Below are 20,645 nucleotides of genomic sequence, written 5' to 3' on the forward strand. Positions count from 1 at the left end.
AATTCCAGGGTGCCTATTAGCCGGTTTGGCTGCTTCCTCCTTGCTGGAGTATCACCTGTGTTCTTGCAGCTCCAGAGGATAACACCCCTCCTATGTTCCTGAAATATTTCAGGAAGCCCCTGGCCCTGTAGTCTCACCCTCCACACACTTAACAGCCCTTAATTCAACCAAATTTTGGGGCCAGTTTCTGCTGGGCTGCAGTGCAACACTCACAGCCATTTACAGCCTCGATTGCTTTTTACGTTTTCAACTAAATGGATTCCACTGAGGGCTCCTGGGGCTAGGGTCGGGTCTTGTCCCCCTTCAATACATAGATAATGAGTTAGTATTTTCCGTTTTCAGAGACTGGCCCTAGAGCCTGGCTCAAACTGCATAGACCAGAACTTACTGGTCCAGATCTGAACCCACTGCGCAATCACAGGGTAGGAGAGGGAGGTCCGGTTAAAACCTATAATCCTGTTTGTAAACGTTCTCCGTGGGTCTGTCTGGGTCTCGGGCTCGGCGCCCCTGGAGCGTGTTTTCGGCGGTGCCCTGCCAGGTCCGCACCGCTTTTGGCCCTCCGCAGCCGCCGTCCACAGCGCCCGGCTGCGCGCGAGAGCGCTGCCAGAGGACCGGCTCCGCCTTCCGCGCTTGACCCTTGCCCGGGGTCCGACGCACAGGTTGGTTTGCCCTGCTGGTCTGGGGTCCCTGGGAGCAGAGATTGCGCTGGGGACCCGGAACACTGCTCCTTTCTTGGCAGAGGGCCGAGAGGAGCCCCCTTGCTGCGGAGACCCCCGGCCCGCGCTAGCCCTGCCCGCGGGTCCTGGCGCCGGGGGCCTCCACTACGCCTACCCTTGAATTGGATCCGGCTCTACTGCCCTTGCCGCACGGGAGCCCCCAGCCTGACGAGGGTCTCCCTGTTCAGCGCTGCCTCGCGCCTTCCCATCCGCCTTGGTCCTGACCTGGCCCGGCCAAGCCCACCCGGTGTCGCTGCGTTTGGGCTAGGCGGGAAGGCCTGTCATTGCTGACCCTGGCGCGCCTCTCTTCGGCGACAGCGGGAAAGAAGCTGTGCTGATCGTCCTCCCTAAGGACTGGGCTGCCAAGGGTAGCTGGTGCCCTCCTGCACGGCAGGTCTGTCCAGCATTTCATTGGTCATCTCCGCCTCACGCCCCCATGGCCAATCTGACCCCAGGAGGGGCCCTTTTTTGTGAATAGATGCCTCTGAACAATATGAATTAAGAGCCCATTTTTCCCAGTTCCTAGACTGTCCGCGATTAAAACACTTTCTAGAGTTTAGCTGCGATTAGCACAATGGTTAGAAATACGGGATGGTTAGAAATACGGGATGGTTAGAAATACGGGCTCTTGATGCTGATGGGGGTTCACATCCCAGCCTAGCCAGTTGTCGTCTCTGGAAAATAGGGTAATCGTAGTACTTACCTAATAGGACCACTGAGAGAATTAAATGAGATATGCACAGCTGCTTATCGCAGCTCCTATTTTTGTTATTAGGGGATCTTTTCTCAGAAACATTAAGATGGCTGTGACCAGCAGGTGGCACTGGTGACTTGGAGTGTTGAGCTGGTAACAGGATACCTGATAGTAGCCACAGTGTTTAAAAGTCCCTTGGAAATCTTGGCGTAATGGGCAGGCTTAAACTTTCTTCACGCTGGAAAGTACGTTAGAGATTTAGTAATACTATCTCCTGTTTTTGTAGGGGAGACTGATCTGACTGTAGCCTACTCAAGCAGGTCACAGTAGGTCCCAAGCTTTCTCCCTAAGTTCAGTGTAATTTTAAAAAATCCTTTCTACCTCTTTGCTAGCCTGTTGGGATAGGACCTTGAATATATATTGGAATTAGATCAGAAATCACAGAGTTAAAATGGATGTCCAGATTCGAGCTTTTACCATGTGCCAGACGTTCGTTTGGAAACTAGTTACAACATGGTGAACAAAAGCAGACACAGTGCCAGCTCTCGTGGAAGAGACCGACAATGTCAATGTAAATAAAATGTGTCATAAATTGCTAGGAAGAAAAAAATTGAGACTTTTTGTGATTGTATAGTTCACTTATTTGGGGAAGTGAGAAGCTGAGCCCAGAAAAATATGATAAGGAGCCAGCCATGTAGAAAGTGAAGGGAAGAGCATTCAGAGCATAGGGAACAGCATTTGCAAAGGCTCTAAGGAAGGAAAATGTCAGGAAATTAAAGGCTAGTGTGGCTCAAGCACAATTAATAAGGAGAAAATTATCAAAAGATGAAGTTGAAGTGGTAGGCTGGAGCCTTTGGGCAGGGCTCAAAGAAATTTGAATTTTATTCTGTGTGTGATAGAAATCGTTGAAAGATCTTAAGCATGGAATGCCAAAACCCTATGTTTTATTTTAGAGGTTTACTCCTGCCGCTGTGTAAAGAACAAATTGGGTAATGGCTTAAGTAGAAAGGGGGATAGCTAGTTGGGAGACTGTTGCAGTACTCCAGGTGAGAGATGATATCATCAAAAGGCTGTTGGCAGTGAAAAATAAGAGAAAAGCAGACAGATTAAGATATACTTTGGAGGTAAAATCAGGGAGACTAAATGATGGATTAGAGGAGAATGAGGGAGAAGGAGGGATCAAGAGGGATTTTCAGGCTTCTGGGTTGAGCAATTGGGTAGATAGTGGAACCATTTACCAAGATGAAGAAAACTGGAGGAAGAACAGAAGAGACTGTGACTTTGCTCCTTTCTGAAAAAACAAAAAACCCAGAAGAGATGGTAGAATAGAGAATTCCATTTTAGGTAGACTAAAATGGGAGTTCCCCACCCCCATTAGGTAGCTACTATATCCAAGTGAAATATTTGATTAGAAATTGCATATAAGCAGCTGATCACTTGAGGTCAGAAGTTTGAGACCAGCCTGGCCACCATGGTAAAACCACGTCTCTACTAAAAATACAAAAATTAGCCAGGCATAGTGGCACATGCCTGTAATCCCAGCCACTCGGGAGGCTGAGGCAGGAGAATCACTTGAACCCGGGAGGCAGAGGTTGCAGTGACCTGAGATTGTGGCACTGCACTCCAGCCTGGGCAACAGAGCAAGACTCTGTCTTAAAAAAAAAAAAAAGAAGAAGAAGAAGAAGAAGAAGAAATTGCATATAAGAACTTGGAGCTTGGAGGAGAGATTTGTGATAGTGATATAAATTTGGGGATCATCAGCATATGGATGCTATTTAAAGCCAAGGAAATGGACAAAAATCACTGAGAGATTGTCCGGTTTGGTGGTTATCACCACTGGACCTGTGGTAGCCATTGTGGTTGAGTATCTTTTGAGGTTTAAAGTATTACATTTCAGTAATTGGGTGAATGAACTATCTTTAGATCTGCAGATGGTCATGTATTTGTCACTCTGTGTTGCCCTGAAATGCCCTATCCTGTGGTGTAGAAAGACTAACAAGAACTCTTGTCCACAGATGCTCCCTGGATCTGGCTGTTAAGTTTGCTGGTTTCTATTTTCAGTGGGCTGAGGGCCATGTCAGTTTTCTGCCACCTACAGGATAGACCATGAAGCTGAAGGAACTTGAGCGGCCAGCTGTCCAGGCATGGAGCCCAGCCAGCCAATACCCTTTGTATCTGGCCACAGGTATGGTGACACTGTGGATTAGGATCCACTGGGAGTACATAGGTTGAGGGGAAACTTAGTATCTAGAATTATTTATTTTGCATCAGAGAAAGCTCTCAGATCATAGAAAGATAGGGTGACTCACAGCATAAGCAAGGGGATATTAGGTGTTTTGGGTACCTGAGGGCTGCCTAGGACTATGGCTCAAGGTTAGGTACATCATGTTTTCTTTCTTTTTGTTTTTTTTTTTTGAAGCAGAGTCTCACTCTGTCACCCAGGCTGGAGTGCAGTGGCGTGATCTTGGCTCACTGCAAGCTCCACCTCCCGGGTTCACGCCATTCTCCTGCCTCAGCCTCTCAAGTAGCTGGGACTACAGGTGCCTGCCACCACGCCTGGCTAATTTTTTTGTATTTTTAGTAGAAACAGAGTTTCACCGTGTTAGCCAGGATGGTCTCAGTCTCCTGACCTTGTGATCCGCCCACCTCGGCGTCCCAAACTGCTGGGATTACAGGTGTGAGCCACCGTGCCTGGCCAATGTTTTCTTGCTTTTGTGGAGTTACCTTTGAGAAAGGGTATACCCAGCCCTCTTCTGTTCCTTCTCCTCTTCACTCCTTAACCCTCTTATACCTGAAATCCATGCATATATTGTTGCTTATACGCTGCCTTTTCTTGTGCCTAGGAACATCTGCCCAACAGCTAGATTCCTCCTTCAGCACAAATGGCACATTGGAAATATTTGAGGTTGATTTCAGGGACCCTTCTCTGGACTTGAAACACAAAGGAGTCCTTTCTGCCTCGAGCAGGTATTGTCTGACCTATACAGGGTAGATCCTGACGAAGATACTGATGAGGAATCCTGGGAGCAGTGTGTGTTTCTCAGGGCTCCTGAGGAGCCAAGTGAGGGAAGAACGAGCTTTGCCAAGTTGGAGAGAAGTTAACTCTGGGCTTATTTTGCAAAAGGATTTAAAAAACAACCACCCCCACCTTTCCAGTCAGCAGCAATAGCAGTGTCAGGCTGAATGCATGTGATAGAGATGCCTCAGACAAGCCTGGACCCACGTGTACCTGGCCTATCTTTGAACCCAGAGATATTGGGTCCTTCCTCCCTTGGCTCTTGTGAAGATAACAACCTTACACAATATCACCCTCTCTGCCAACAAGGAAGAGAACAAATGATCCTCTCCTCATTGCTTTTAGACACTGATTGGTTCTCATGGATTTCATGGCTCTTGCAGGCTTCCAGCGCTAGGTACTATCATTCATTGAGCACATGTATACATGCCAGACCCTGTGCTAGGGGCTGTGTACATTTTATTTATTCCTCATAATAAGTGATAAGTACCATATTTCCATTTTACATAGAAGGGAACTGAAACTCTGAGAAGCTAGGATTTAAGTCAAGGCCTATTTGAGTCCAAAGCCTACCTTCTTTCCATTATTCTGCCCTTCTTCTAAAGATCTTATAAAGGTGGGGCTTACAGTCTGAAGCAATGGTCTCCAAATTTTTATATCATCAGAAAAAATGTGAATATTCATTATACTCAAGGTATATATTCAATATAAATGTATACATGTATTACTATACTGTTTTTGTTTTTGTTTTTGTTTGGAACAGGATCTCACTCTGTCACCCAGGCTGGATTGCAGTGGCACAATCAGGACTCACTGCAACCACCTCCTGGGCTCAAGCAATCCTCCCGCCTCAGTCCCCTGAGTAGCTGGGACTGCAGGCACATGCCACCACACCCAGCTAATTTTTTATATTTTTAGAAGAGATGGGGTTTTGCCATGTTGCCCAGGCTGGTCTTGAACTCCTGAGCCCAAGTGATCAGCCTGCTCGGCCTCCCAAAGTGCTGGGACTACAGGTGTGAGCCACTGAGCCAGCTGGCTCTACTATTTTTTATTTATTTATTTTTTGAGACGGAGTCTCACTTTCTCGCCCAGTCTGGAGTGCAGTGGTGCAATCTCAGATCACTGCAACCTCCGTCTCCCAGGTTCAAGCGATTCTCCCGCCTCAGCCTCCTGAGTAACTGGGACTGCAGGTGCGCGCCACCACACCTGGCTAATTTTTTTTTATACTATCAATAACGTGTAATTTCTATTAATTTTTTTTTTATTTGAGGTTACTGGTCTAGAAGGCAACATTCCGTCTGATGATTGATGAACTCCTTGTGCGTTTCTTGGTCCCGCTAAGAGAGATAAAATATTTAGGCGGAAGTACCCTCTTTCTTTTCATAGTTAAAACCTCATAAGGGGCCGGGCGCGGTGGCTCAAGCCTGTAATCCCAGCACTTTGGGAGGCCGAGGCGGGCGGATCACAAGGTCAGGAGATCGAGACCACAGTGAAACCCCGTCTCTACTAAAAATACAAAAAATTAGCCGGGCGCGGTGGCGGGCGCCTGTAGTCCCAGCTACTCAGGAGGCTGAGGCAGGAGAATGGCGGGAACCCGGGAGGCGGAGCTTGCAGTGAGCCGAGATCGCGCCACTGCACTTCAGCCTGGGCGACAGCGTGAGACTCCGTCTCAAAAAAAAACAAAAAAAACAAAAACAAAAACAAAAAAACCTCATAAGGAAAAGTTAGTTGTTGTTTGCCCTTTCTTGAGCTCCTGCATCACTTTATGACAGCATCTCTTATTTTGCAGTTTTTTTGTTTTTTTTTTTTAACATCTCTTTGTATTTCCAGTACCTGTATCCTTTGAAGAGCAGGCACTTGAGGATTTACTGATGATGATTAGATACTCTTAGCCCCTAACCAAGCATTTCAGAAGGGGCCCTTCAAAGGGGTGAGCTAATTCAAGATGTTTATATGCTGGAGCTTAAAAAAGGGGTTCAACCTGAGAAAGCTAATAGGAAAAGGAAAAAGGGTAAGGGGGCACTAGGCAAGGGTCCTAATCCTCAACAAGCAAAGCAACAGCTTCAGCATAGTAGTAGCTCCTTAGGGTCAAGGGTACTTAAGAAAGAGGCAGTATAATCTTAGGAACTGAATTTTGAGATCCATGTGGGTAGAGATTTTAATGGTTTTTTGTTTTGTTTTGTTTTGTTTTCTGGAGATAGAGTTTCACTCTGTCACCCAGGCTGGAGTGCAGTGGCTCAATCTTGGCTCATTGCAACCTCCACCTCCTGCGTTCAAGCAATTCTCCTGCCTCAGCCTCCCGAGTACCTGGGATTACAGGTGCGCGCCACCATGCCCAGCTAATTTTTGTATTATTAGTAGAGATGAGGTTTCACCATGTTAGGCTGGTCTTGAACTCCTGACCTCAGGTGATCTAACCACCTCAGCCTCCCAAAGTGCTGGGATTACAGGGGTGAACCACCATGCCTGGCCGAGATTTTAATGTTTTACTCATTGCTCTATCTCCAGCACTTAGAGCAGTGCCTAGCGTTATATTTAATAAATATATGTATTTAATAAATATTTGTTATATGAATGAGTGATATTATAAACTTTTGGGTTACCAGCCAGGTGCGGTGGCTCACGCCTGTAATCCTAGCACTTTGGGAGGCTGAGATGGGCAGATCGCTTGAGGCCAGGAGTTTAAGACCAGCCTGGCCAACATGGTGAAACCCCCTCTGTACTAAAAATACAAAAATCAGCTGGGCGTGGTGGCACACACCTGTAATCCCAGCTATTCGGGAGTCTGAGGCACCAGCATCGCTTGCACGTGGGAGGCAGAGGTTACAATGAGCTGAGTACAACTGTACTCCAGCCTGGGCGACAGAGCAAGACCCTGCCTCAAAAAAATAGAAGAAGAAGAAACTTCTGGGTTACCAGACAGCATTCAAATCCAGCACTTCAGTTACAGTTAGTCTTCAGTTAGTCTTAGTGTCTTAAGAGTTTTTCAAGCTGTTAGTTTGAATTTGGGAGTCATGAACTTTACCTCATACTCCTACTCCACTCTGTAGGAATTTGGGGCCAGTAACCAGAATAAATAGTACAGTTAACCCTATTGATAATATTTTATCTCTGCTTTCTTTTCCCACCTCTATAACTGTGTTGGAAGATTGAATCACATTCCCAAAGACCTAAATCCCAAAGGGATTACCTTTGACACAGCCCTGTTGGGGCCTTTCTGAAGCAATCATCTTAGACACCCCAGGGTCTAAGACACCCACTTCATTCTGTTCCAGTCTAGGTTAGGTCACATGCTCAACAGTCAGTATCATAAACTATTGACCAGGATGATCAGGGAAGATAGAGGGCCGCTCATCCTTTGCTTTCTGTCTTCCTCTCTCTTTTTTTCTGTGTCTTCTTCTGCATAGGGTGGCATAAGGCACAGTTGTGTGGGGCTGTAGCATTGGCCATAATACTAATAGAGCTGTGTGACTTGGGCAAATCAAGTCAGTTATCTCAGGTTCCTTCACTTATGTATAAAGAAGAGATTGTACAAGATGACTTCTAAGAAACTAGCTGAGATCTGAATTCAGGTTTCATGTTCAGTCTCTTATTCCCTTTTATTTTCTAGTAGTCTTCCTCCTTTTTCCATTTTTAAACCTCTTCCTGTATCTCTTTGTTATCAACTAAACATATACCTTTCAAAATCTTCCTCATTCTCTGCCTGCCCTTTTCTCCAAACCCATGCCTCAACCAAATTTGGATCCTGAAGATCCCCTTATCCTCAATCTATGATGCATCAGAGAAATATTATCTACCTAGAAATACTTGACTGAAAGAAAAATGTTCTGAAAGACTGGTATGGGAGATAAGGGACAGCATCAACTATAAATAGGCTGAAGAGAGTGCATGGATAAATGCCTCTGGATGCAGTCAGAATCAATATGGATTAGCATGTGCAGTGAAGCAAACAGTGTTTGGTTTGTTAGATGAATTTCACTCAAAAAGAAAGTTTTCTGGGAGAATATCACACTGTTTTATATCATTGACTGAGGACATAGCTGCTGTGGGTAAATGAGGTGAGAGGCCAGCGTGTGGTCTGCTGTACCTTACCTCTCTATACACTGAGTTTCTAGCTCTCTGGAGTGGCCCCCATAACCTCTGGAAGAACCATTGTCAAGTAACATGGAGAAAGTAGAGGATCTATTTTCTGTCATTCTACCTATATCTCAATTCTAGCTACTTGGGGAGCACTGTGTCCTCTCTTTGAGGGCCTTCTGTAAGGGACAATGTCAAGCAGAAAAAAAAATCATTTGTGTACTTCTCTCAGTTTTCCTTTTCTCGAGACTTGCTTTCTTTCTAGAGGCATTAAGATAGTAGAGCATGGGTTAGTTGTTGGAGAGACCTGAGTTTATAACCCAGCTCTGCTACTTGCTGTCCTCTTGGACACTTTATCTAACTTCTCTAAACTTTTTTTTTCTACTGTAAACTGAGAATTCATAGTAGATGTGTAGTAGTTTGTTGTATAATAGGCATTCAGAGAAGTAGCTTGCCTCTCAAACAGCCAATGCTCCATTCATTCTCCAGCTTGGAGTACTGCCTTAACCACTCTGTTTGACTTCTAGGGAGGCTTGAGTTTCCCATGTTATTTTGGCTTGAATGTGGACAAACTCTTTTCACTTTAGTTCACTAACATGAAGCTGGGATTTTTTATTTTAAAGAAACTTAATAAGAAAATGAAAGAATCAAAACCAAAGGAATGAATGAATCATGGAAACAATTTATACAGCAGATATTTCTTTCTTTTTTAAAAAAAAAATAGACATAGGGTCTTGCTATATTGACCAGGCTGGCTTCCATCTCCTGGGCCTTTCACTGGACATACCCTCTGCTGGTTCCTGTGTGACCTACTGTGGGCTTCTCTAGCTACTCAGTTGACATGCCCTCTACCCCTGCTGAGCTCCAGTCCCTGGGTGACATGGCAGTCTCTTGAACCTATATGGAAAAACATCCTTCTGCTATATTAAGATCACTGCAACCTTAGAAAACAGCCTTTCTGGCGGTAGCCTCTTAGCTAGCATTGTGTAGGCTCTGCTGTTTTGCTTCAGATGCTGACCTGGTCCGAGCTGGTGCCCCACACTTTGCTTCTGACCAGTTGGCTCTGCTCCAGTGACTGGCCTAACAAGTTCCTGCCTATCACCCACTCAGTTGCTTTGCTGACTGTTCTTAGGGAATATTTCTTTGCAGTTGGAGATCTTGTAACCTCATTTGGCTTGATATCTGGCTTCTCCAAAGGGCTGTGGAAATGTCCCTGGCTAGCAGCTGTGACGTGAGAGACAGACCACCTATGAGGCTTCAGGGATTTCATATGCCTTCCGTAGGGGCTTTGCAGGGGGCCCAAACTTTCTAGAAGGGGTCCAGGGATCCAAAGGGATCTTTTTCTCTGGGGCAAGACATTGGCATTATTTTGTTAGAAGCATCCTCAGAAAGCCAGAAAAGTATTTCCTGAATGGGAGCGTATCCTTTCATGCCTCTGTCTTCAGGGCTGGCCCTTTGCAGCCACATTGCCACTCCAGTGGGCCAGCCACATGGGAGAGGCATGGGGTGGGGAGGCCGTTGGGTCTTTTCTCATTTCCAGTTTGAGAGTGAATTGTTGGTCTAGGGAGCCTGCTTCTAATAGTTACAGAAGAGTTTGGATCTTTCTCTCAATAGGAGACAGTGTTTTATGATGTTAAGAGCTCAGGCTCTGGAATAAGATGGGCCTAACTTTGAACCTTGACCCTGCTACTTCCTAGCATTTATCCTAAAATGGAGATAAAATTACTAGCTCTGTGTACAGAAATTTTATAACTTTTTTGTGCTTCAGTTTTCTCAATTGCAAATGGAAATAATAGTAATGCTTCATGAGGTTGTTAAATATTCAGTCAGCTAATACATCTAAAGCACTTAAAACAGTGTCTGATACATAGGAAGTATTCAATCAGTGTAAGTGGTTGCTATTATTACCTGACTATTTGAGTTGTGAGGATTATGTGAAGTAATCTATTTGAAGTATATATCACAGGGCCTATATAACCCCAATGTTAACTTAAAAATGTACGTGTGTGTGTGTGTGTATATATATATATACACACCTCCACACAACTCAGAGGCAGTGGAGTATATATCACAGGGCCCATATAACCCCAATGTTAACTTAAAAATGTACATATATATGTGTATGTGTGTGTGTGTGTGTGTGTATATATATGTGTGTGTGTGTGTGTGTATATATATATATACCTCCACACAACTCAGAGGCAGTGGCTTCCTGGCTTCTAGTGTAACATAAATGAAACATTTTTTCAGAGAAAGGGCAGGACTGGGTGGAGGATACCTCCCTTCTGTCTGGGAAATGAAGGATACAGGCAAGTTCCAGCTAGGGGTGGGGCTGCCTGCATAATGGCAGAAGCTGACAGAGATGCCCATCCTGTGCTTACTGACATGAACCTAAGTTTGTACTGATGCCAGTTCCTCCTCTTTATAGGTTTCACAAGCTGATCTGGGGGAGCTTTGGCAGTGGGCTTCTGGAAAGCTCCGGGGTTATTGCAGGCGGCGGGGACAATGGCATGCTTATTCTATACAATGTGACCCACATCCTGTCTTCGGGGAAGGAGCCTGTGATTGCCCAGAAACAGAAGCACACGGGGGCTGTCAGAGCCCTCGACTTTAATCCTTTCCAGGTACTACAGGTACTACATTTCGGTTAGTCAAACATGGCCAAGCCAGGGAGCAACAGATCTGAGTGGAAGCATTCACATGTGGCCTCCGGTCTGTAACTCTGATCCCTTTCCAGGCTGTTTCAGGGGAGGCTTTTGATAGCCCCAAATTTGGGCTTCTTTCTTCCTTTCTTGCTCTACTTCTTCCTAGGGTGGTGTGTCTCCAAACACCTTTTATTCATACAGGGCAACCTCCTGGCTTCAGGGGCCAGCGATTCTGAAGTCTTCATTTGGGATCTGAATAACTTGAATGTGCCAATGACCCTGGGATCCAAGTCACAGGTGAGCAGCGCCTCCACCACCCAACCCTGGCTGCTGCTTAGAGTGTGCAGCTGATTTTCCTAGGTAAAGTCTTGTGTTCTGGAGCCAGTTGGACCGCATGAGATTTCAAGCTTTACCACTGGAGGGCAATAAAGCTCCATAGACTAACATGCTACCAGCCAGATAAGAGCTAGGATGGCCGGTGGGTGGACGGTGTATATGGGGTGGTTGGTTTGTGCTCATTACTTGTTCTAGGAGTTTCTGGGAGGCAGATGAAAGGTGAGGAGAGCAAAAGATACCACAAGAAAGGATGGGAGTGCTGTCAGCTTTCGCAGAGTTGGGTAGGGCATTGGGCCCAGCAAAGACGGAGCAAGAGTAGGTCCCCAGACATACCATTGTCCTTTTTATGGGGAGGGTCAGCTTTATTCTCCCTGTATGTGGCTCTCCCATGCAGTTGGGGGGTCTGGTCTTGTGTCTTGGAGAGCCTGTCTGTCAATCTGTAACTGGGCCCATCTTTTTGCTTCCTGGCCTTTTCTCTGTCTTGTGCTTACAGTATAGTGAGGTAAGTTGTTTCAATTTGATAACATCTTATGGTTTTTCTCTCGGCCTCACTCTCTGTGGGGGTCTTGGATATCTATGTTTTCCTCTCTCCCTCATCTTCCTCCTTCTCTCCCTCTCTTGTCCTAGACAAGAGGGCTGTTTTTTAAAATCTTGACTCTATCCTCTTAGTAAAACCTTGGGTAGGAGTAAAACTTAGATGTGCCTTCCATCCCTTCTGCTTCTACACTGATACCTTAAAGGATCCTCCCTGGAAAATTCAACTCCCAGCTTCCCAACACTGTCTTAGTTTGGGTAGCCCCATGTCTATTCTTGGACTTGCTGTTGGTGGCTGGGAGCAGTGGAACAGCAGATGTCACTTTGTCCAGGGGGTGACAAATTGTCATCTTTCTGTCCCCATCCTGCCTTAGCAGCCCCCAGAGGACGTCAAGGCACTGTCTTGGAACCGGCAAGCCCAACACATTCTGTCTTCTGCTCACCCCAGTGGCAAGGCAGTTGTGTGGGATCTCAGGAAGAATGAACCTATCATCAAAGTCAGTGATCACAGCAATAGGGTGAGTAGTGGAGGCCAGAACACAGGCTTGGGCTCTGGCTTCTCTCTCCTGCCTAGCAGTTATAGCTGCTCTGCCCAGGCCAGAGTCCTGCTTTCAGCTGTCAGACATGTGGAGTCAGCCACTTAGCACATTTCCTATTGAGAGTAAAAACTTAGGGAAGCTAAACAAAGCTGATCTGGAAGCTTCTACTGTTCCTTACTTATTCCTGGCCATCACTCTGTGATGCCTGTGGTGTTCCCAGTCACAGAAGAGACACAAAACTTGCTCTCAGAGTGGTCCCATTTCAACTGGGCAAAAGAGTCAGGTTACAGCACCCATTGGGATATGCTTTGTTTGCAGATGCACTGCTCAGGCCTGGCCTGGCATCCTGACATAGCCACCCAGTTAGTGCTGTGCTCAGAGGATGATCGTCTTCCTGTGATTCAGCTGTGGGACTTGCGCTTTGCCTCCTCGCCCCTGAAGGTGCTGGAGAGCCACAGCAGGTAGCATCTCAGACGTCATCCATATCCTTGAGGGGATGGTGGACATAACTGGCCTGGGTAGGAGGCAATGTATGCCTCACTTTAGCTACTAAACATCCTTCCTGGCTTTAAAGCCATTCCGGTGAACGTATAGTCACCCAATACTAACTAGAGCCCTAACTAAGAGGAGGCCCTTAGACCCTGAGGTTATGGAGAGGAGGCTGAGATTCCATCTAAATTCCAAAGATGGGAATGGGGTCATGAGAAATACTGGAACCAGTGTTTAGTCTCCAGGCTCTGGTATGAGGCTAACGTCATTTCCTTAGGTGATGAGCTTTCCTCCTCCAGGATTTTTTCATAAAAATAACTTGACTCCTATCCTGTGAACAGGCCTCCACAATCTGTTCTTTCTTTTCTTTTCTTTTCTTTTTTTTTTTTTTTGAGACGGAGTCTTGCTCTGTCCCCAAGGCTGGAGTGCAGTGGCGTGATCTCAGCTTACCGCAACCTCCGCTCACGGGTTCGTGCCTTTCTCCTGCCTCAGCCTCCCAAGTAGCTGGGACTACAGGCGCCCGCCACTAAACCCGGCTAATTTTTTTTGTATTTTTATTAGAGACAGGGTTTCACTGTGTTAGCCACGATGGTCTCGAACTCCTGACCTCGTGATCCGGCCGCCTCAGCCTCCCAAAGTGCTGGGATTACAAGCGTGAGCCATCGCGCCCAGCCCCACAATCTGTTCTTTCTAACCAAAGGACCATGCTGCCTTTATATATCCTTGGGGACTTCTATGTTTTTAGACCAGTTCTTGCTCTATCACCCAGGCTGGTGTGCAGTGGCGTGATCAAGGCTTGCTGTGACCCCAATTTCCTGGGCTCAAGTGATCCTCCCCTCTCAGCCTCCCAAAGTGTTGGGATTACAGGCATGAGCCACTGTGCCTGGCCTCCTTGGGGACTTTTGATGGTTAGGTCTTTACTACCTCCTGGGCTGAAAACACTCATAGGGATGAGTGTTTGTGTGATTCATAGTGGTTCATAATCTCTACTCTCTAATTAGTGAAAAGAAGCAGGCCATCCTGCAGTGATCTAAGAGAGGCAGAGTGGTGCAGTGCATAGTGCACAGGCTCTGAGGTTTGATTTGGGTTCTGACTCTGTAACTGTTGGAAAGTTACTTAATTTTTCAAAACCTCATTTTCTTAATTTGTAAGATAATATCAGACCATGCATGTTATAGGGCATGGAGTCTGATATGCCCTATAAAATGTATCAAAGACATATAAGGCAGCCTACTCATAGTAGGCATTCAACAAATGCTAGTTCCTCTTTCCCTACATTTTTAGGGGGATCTTGTCAGTGTCATGGAGCCAGGCTGATGCTGAACTGCTGCTCACTAGTGCTAAGGACAGCCAGATCTTGTGCTCGAACCTGGAGAGCAGTGAGGTAGGCTGGCCCTTCTGTAGGCATGCTGGGATGGGAGAGAGAGGGTAGAAGAATCTCAGCTGCAGCCATGTGTTTTGGGTGTCATGGACTGTCCCTAATGGTGTGTGTTCCCTAATATTAGGTGGTATATAAGCTACCAACACAGAGCAGCTGGTGCTTTGAAGTGCAGTGGTGCCCTCGGGACCCTTCAGTGTTCTCTGCTGCCTCCTTTGACGGCTGGATCAGTTTGTACTCTGTGATGGGTAGGAGCTGGGAAGTCCAGCACATGAGACTGGCTGACAAGGTTTGAAGGGCTTGGGAGAGAATGCTGGAGGGAAGGGGCTGTCTCTATTTGTGGGAGAGAGACATATGGCCTGAGAAGCAGGGACTATTGGAGATTGGGAGAACAGGGCCCAGGGTTTGGGAGGACTGCACCTTTGCTCTGGTGCCCATCTTCCTGAAAGGATGTCAGTTTCTGCCACAATGTGAAGAAAGCCTTCACCTTGACTCTTGTTATTGGATGGGCCCTGTAATATTTCAGGGACAGTGGGACCCCTTTGCTGGGACAGTTATTTCAAGAGTATGACTCTTATCTTTCTCCTATAGATCCATTTTGTGCCACACTCCATTGTAGACTTTGAATGTAGTAGTCTTTCCAAGAGCCTACTTGCATGGGAGTCCCACCCTCACTACCACTTACTTCCCCATCCTCTGGAATATGGGAGTCTGACCTTTCTAGGTCAAATTGGGTGTCTCAAGGATTCCTCTCAAAATGGAGTTTGTAGGTGGAGGGCCTGACTAAACTGCCACTTTAGGATGGTGATGCAGGTGTCTTTTCCCCCCAGATCTCATCTTCCTTCAGCAAAGGCCAGCCTCTCCCACCACTGCAGGTGCCAGAGCAAGTGGCACAAGCATCACTGATACCTCCCCTGAAAAAACCCCCCAAATGGATTAGAAGACCAACAGGTGTTTCATTTGCTGTAAGTGTAATGGATGTATAGGGGTGTGTGTGTGTGTGTGTGTGCGTGTGTGTGTGGCCTACCATGTGCCCAGCATGGAGCTAAGTTTTGTAGGAGACGTATTCTCACTGCCTCTGTCTCAGAATGGATCCCACTTTATGTCTCAAGGAGAAAGTTACTATAGTTTCCCTCTCTTCACTTCACCCATTCTGTATTTTCTGCCAGTCCTGTCTAAAAGGAGTTGACTGCCTTAGAACTCTCGGCTGTGGAGAAATAGCCTGAGATTCCATCTCAGTTTTCTCTAACCCTTACATATCTGAACTGGTAGTAAGGAACTACAAAGAAGGAAAAAAAAACAGATTTTATTCTGTCATTTATCTGTTCAAAACCTTTGAGCCTCCCATTGCTTTATAGACAAGGCTAAATGTGCACAGGGCTCCACTTACCTTTCCATTTCCATCTCATTCTCGTTTGTTCTCTATGCTCCAGTTACATATGACTCCTTTCTGTTTTGTAAATAACTCCTCAACTCTTCCTGCCTCTGCTTGTATCCTAACCTTCAGCTTCTCTCCTGGGCCCACTGAATGCTACCACAGCCTTTCAAGGCCCCTCTCTTAAATACTGTCTCCTCCTTGATGCATGTCTGTAACCCAAGTCAAAATTAACCTCTCTCTATAATCCCACAGACTTATACTTTGGTAATGATACATTCTAACTATACTAAAGTTATTTATATACATATATGCATATTACCCTACTAAGTAATAGACTCCTTAAGGGTAGGGACTATGTCTTGCTGATTTTTATATCCCCAAAGCGGTGCTTCACAAACTCTTAATGTGCATCCACATCACTTGGGGATCTTATTAAAATTCAGAAACTGGTTCATTGAGTCGGGAGTAAGGCCCAAGATTGTGATTTTTCAGCAAGCTCCCAGTTGATGCCCTTGCAGCTGGTCTGAGGACTAGCACTTTGAACGGCAAGGCCCTGAAGCACTTGGGACAGTGTTTAAATATTAGGTTTGAATTGAAAACAGATGTATAAAAGTAGAAGTTCTTGTTTTCAAAGCCAACAGTTTTATTGGGGAGGCAAGACTAACACATTCAATAGGCTGTGAGCTTAAAAAGAAAAAGAAGTGGGGAGGTAAAGAATTCTGAGGTCAAGAGGCCTGAATTCTTATCGTAGCTCTGTCATTTATTAGCTAGGTAACCTTGAACAATTCATTTAACCTCTCAGGACTTAACTGTTCTTATCGGTAAAACAGGGATAGTGATGCCTGCCCAGAAAATTAACATGAACCACAAATAAGAATATATGTACACACTTTGTAAAACGAGCAAGTACTATACAAATCAAAAGTTAAAATGGTTTTGCTTAGCACTAATCTGTGGCATAGATTTTGTGCTGCAGAAGTCAAGGTAAATAAGAATTCTGACTGGGCGAGTTCATTAGGAGGTGGATATTGGGCAAAGAAATGGTGAATAGTTAGGGAGTAAAGCAATAGTTAACAACCCCAAATAATCTGTACAACAAACCCCCATGACACAAGTTTACCATGTAAGAAACATGCACATTTACTGCATTGGATTGAAATTTTTTTTTTAACCCAAAGTAAAAGTTTAAAAAAAAAAAGTTATCGACCAGCCACCGTGGCTTACTCTTGTAACCCCAGCACTTTAGGAGGCTGAGGCGGGTGGATCACCTGAGGTCGGGAGTTTGAGACCAGCCTGACCAACATGGAGAAACCCTGTCTCTACTAAAAATACAAAAGTAGCTGGACGTGGTGGCACATGCCTATAATCCCAGCTGCTTGGGAGGCTGAAGCAGGAGAATCGAGTGAATCCTGGAGGCAGAGGTTGTGGTGAGCTGAGATTGCACCATTGCACTCCAGCCTAGGCATCAAGAGCGAAACTCCGTCTCAAAAAAAAAAAAAAAAAGTTATCAACCTTGGATACACATTGGAATAACCTGAATAATTCAAACAATACTGATGCCTAGTCCCACCCCAAGAGTTTCTGATTGTATTGTCTGGGGTATGGCCTGGCAAGTCTGGATTGTTCTCCACGTGGTTTTAATATGCAGCCAATGTTGAGAACTGCTAGAGTAAAAAGGGTTTTTCTAAGGTCCTGTTTGTGCCAGATGCTTTATATAGGGCATCTAATTTGGTGAGAAGGATACTCTAGGTGGGGATGTTGTGGGTAAAGGCACAGAAGCAGGAACACATCAGGCATTTTAGGGATGTGGAGCAATGTAATAAACAAGCAGGGAGAGAGATGCTGGGAAAGATAGGTTTGGCCCTGATTTTGCAGAAGTTTGTGCACTGCAGGCAAGGGAGCTTAAGCTCTTTTCTGTGGCCTTGTGTAACCACACAAGCTCCTGAATAGCAGCAGGGTGGTACAAGCAATAGGGGGATAGTCTAAGGCTTAATTAGAGGAGGGAAAAGAACAGAAGGCTTTTAGTAATCTGGGTGTACTAGCACTGGGAATGGGATGGAGTGCACCTGCATGAAAGACAGTGAACAAGAAGAGGTAGGACCTTGTCGTTGCTTGAGTATAAGGGGTATGAAGATTTTGCTAATGCTGAGATATTTAGCCCAGGTGACTGGGAGAATGGTGGTACCAGGACAGGTTAGCAGAAGGTGAGTACTGTGTGGTTAAGTTTGAAGCGGGTGGTCCTAAGAGTACAGAAGTGGTTTTGGTAGGGAGACGCATCAATACTAAATTACTGATCCTATTCCACCCCCGCCAGGAACTCTCTTATTTTATTGATTTCCTAGCCTAGGGTCAGCCATTAGATAGCCTTCTCTGTGAACCTGACTTAGTGTTACTTTTTGGCTTGAAGGTATAACCTTTACCCTTCTTGCTTTTCCTCACCAGTTTGGAGGGAAGCTGGTTACTTTTGGCCTCCCCAGCACAAGGCTGGTGCCACAGCCTTGCCCCCGCCTAGTCTTCATCAGTCAAGTCACCACAGAATCTGAATTCCTGATGCGATCAACGGAGCTGCAGGAGGCCCTGGAATCAGGAAATCTACTGAATTACTGTCAGAACAAGAGCCAGCAAGCTTTACTGCAAAGTGAGAAGATGCTGTGGCAGTTCCTGAAGGTAGGAAGCCTGAAGACTAGCTGCTCAGAAGTGTCTCCCCAAAGCCTGGAACTTCAACCTGTGTCAACTGCAGGAGAGGCACAAGCACACTGATTACAGAGGCCTTAACTCCCATTAGTTTTTTCCTCACACTGTACCTACCACTGGGACACAAAACCTTCACTCTTTACCAGAGGCTCAAAGGCCATTTGGGAAGTGGCTAGGAAAGATGGGGAATACACGAGATGTTTTCCTTTATTGCTACTATTGCTGGTGTCCTAGGTACTTTATCAGAGCCAAGGCAAAGACCTTCATGGTATCATGCCAAAGGGCAGGTAAGGTAATGGGAAAGAAGAAAAAGGAGGAAAGAGAAAAAGAAGAGAAAGGAAGATTAGTTAGAAGGACACATTGTCATAAGAACGCTTTGAGTTGGTTTCAAGTAACCCAAGGCAAGTCCTTGAAGTGGGTCCTAGGGTTCAGGTGCCACTCTACGCTGGAGGCGTGGGTTCAGTTCCAGTTCTCATTTAATTTCAAGTTTCCTACGACACCAGGAGGAGCGCTATACCTATCAAAGGAAATGAGCAGGTGAGAGATCTGAAGGAAGAAACGGAAATAGCTGACTGGTCTGTCAGTGGGATGATTGTGCAAATTTTTGGAATTGTGTAGAAGAAAGCAAAAAGGATTGGGCCTGTACCAGGGCATCTGAGAGGGACTTGAAATTTGAGCTTTAGGCATAGCAGAACTACATGAAGGTGGACATCAGGAAGTTAGGAAAGAGAAAGAGTATTTGAGAAAGATCTTGACTATATAGTGAAGCTAGAGAATGATGTGGGAAGAAAAGAATAAGAAGTGATGCTTTTGTCGTAAGCAGGGTATAAGTTCCAGGAATGGTGAGATGGGAAAGAGAGGGAGTGGTCAGGAGTTCAACCTTTATTCTGCTAAACAAAGGAGAGAGTGGTACCTATAGGACAGAGGGACCTATAAGACAGGGCATTCTGGGTGTTTTTGTTTTTGTTTTTTTGAGACAGAGTTTCACTCTTATCACTCAGGCTGGAGTGCAATGGTACAATCTTGGCTTACTGCAACCTTTGCCTCCCGGGTTCAAGCAATTCTGCTGCCTCAGCCTCCCAAATAGCTGGGATTACAGGCACCTGTCACCACGCCCCGCTAATTTTTGTATTTTTAGTAGAGATGGGGTTTCACCATGTTGGCCAGGCTAGTCTCGAACTCCTTAACTCAGGTGATCAGCCCACCTCAGCCTCCCAAAGTGCTGGGATTATAGGCGTGAGCCACTGCTCCCAGCCAGGCATTCTGGTTTAAAAGGTACCCAAGAGCTGTCCATCCTGATGGTTCCTGGTTGGGTGTGGTGAACATTTCTGAGGAAGGGCATGGAAGGAGAAGGGTGCCCAGAGAGACTATGAGAAAGGTATGGTTAGAAATCATGGTTCAGTGTGGAATAAATTAAGGTCCTGGGATAGCTAACCAAGATTGCGGGGGCTTCAGAAAGGCTTGCTCCTTGGTATTTGGGAGATTGAATGGGAAGCTGACTTTGTTTACTGTATCCGTGCAACTTCTACCAGAGGTCTTCTCAAAGAAACATTTAGACTCACAAGACTACTGTAGGCTGCACTTGGCAGCAGTCTCCTCGGAAGGATATGGGATGGGGACTGCAGCAGGGTAGCATCAGGCAGGTGTCTTCTGTGGGAGTCCTTTCAGCAGTCATGCAGTAATTCTGAGTTCTCTTCTTCAGCCCCCCAGAGATAGCTCAGGTGCAAGGAGTGAAAATATACATCAGGCAGGTACGTAAGTTGCCCTGACTTAGAAGCTTCTTGCCCACAAGAGCCAATATGTCTTGTACTAATTCTAAAAGCATAGCTTCCAGAGTCCCTGCAAGGAATCTGTCCAGTTACAAGAGCCACTGCAATCAGGGAAACACATAGCATGTTGTCCACATTAATTATTTCTAGATTACATAGTTCTAGTCCAGATGCAAGTTACCAATCACAGGCATATTGCCTAGGAACAGCTGATACTTTACTCTCACCAGACTACCAGGGTAATAGTGCTAGGAAGACAATGAAAGGTCAAATTCTCATGCGCAAGGGGCAGGGGGCTATGTTAACACTGCCCATAGCCCATCAGTAAGTTAGATCCGGGGGGGAAAGGGAAAGATGGCACTGGACTGCTGAGGGCACTT

The 20,645-nt window shown here is 45.8% G+C and overlaps 1 protein-coding gene across 18 annotated transcripts in view; it reads left to right on the plus strand.

Moving 5' to 3' along the window:
* The first annotated feature begins 519 nt into the window (after window positions 1-519).
* Window positions 520-20,645, plus strand: part of LOC105478397 (SEC31 homolog B, COPII coat complex component) — a 36,156-nt gene continuing 16,030 nt past the window's right edge. For 6 of the 18 annotated variants that reach the window (XR_011607696.1, XM_071069284.1, XM_071069276.1 and 3 more), the window contains exons 1-11: window positions 520-659; window positions 3,426-3,595; window positions 4,254-4,377; window positions 10,932-11,136; window positions 11,350-11,445; window positions 12,393-12,536; window positions 12,876-13,018; window positions 14,331-14,430; window positions 14,552-14,713; window positions 15,255-15,389; window positions 18,245-18,469. Coding sequence is in view for 17 of the 18 variants with exons in the window: in XM_071069284.1 (XP_070925385.1) it covers window positions 3,517-3,595; window positions 4,254-4,377; window positions 10,932-11,136; window positions 11,350-11,445; window positions 12,393-12,536; window positions 12,876-13,018; window positions 14,331-14,430; window positions 14,552-14,713; window positions 15,255-15,389; window positions 18,245-18,469 (1,413 nt within the window). In the remaining variant the exon portion in view is untranslated. The other 12 variants (XM_071069279.1, XM_071069280.1, XM_071069281.1 and 9 more) reach the window with 10 other exon arrangements.

This window comes from Macaca nemestrina, chromosome 9, assembly GCF_043159975.1.
Source record: "Macaca nemestrina isolate mMacNem1 chromosome 9, mMacNem.hap1, whole genome shotgun sequence".
NCBI classification, from domain to species: Eukaryota; Metazoa; Chordata; class Mammalia; order Primates; family Cercopithecidae; genus Macaca; species Macaca nemestrina.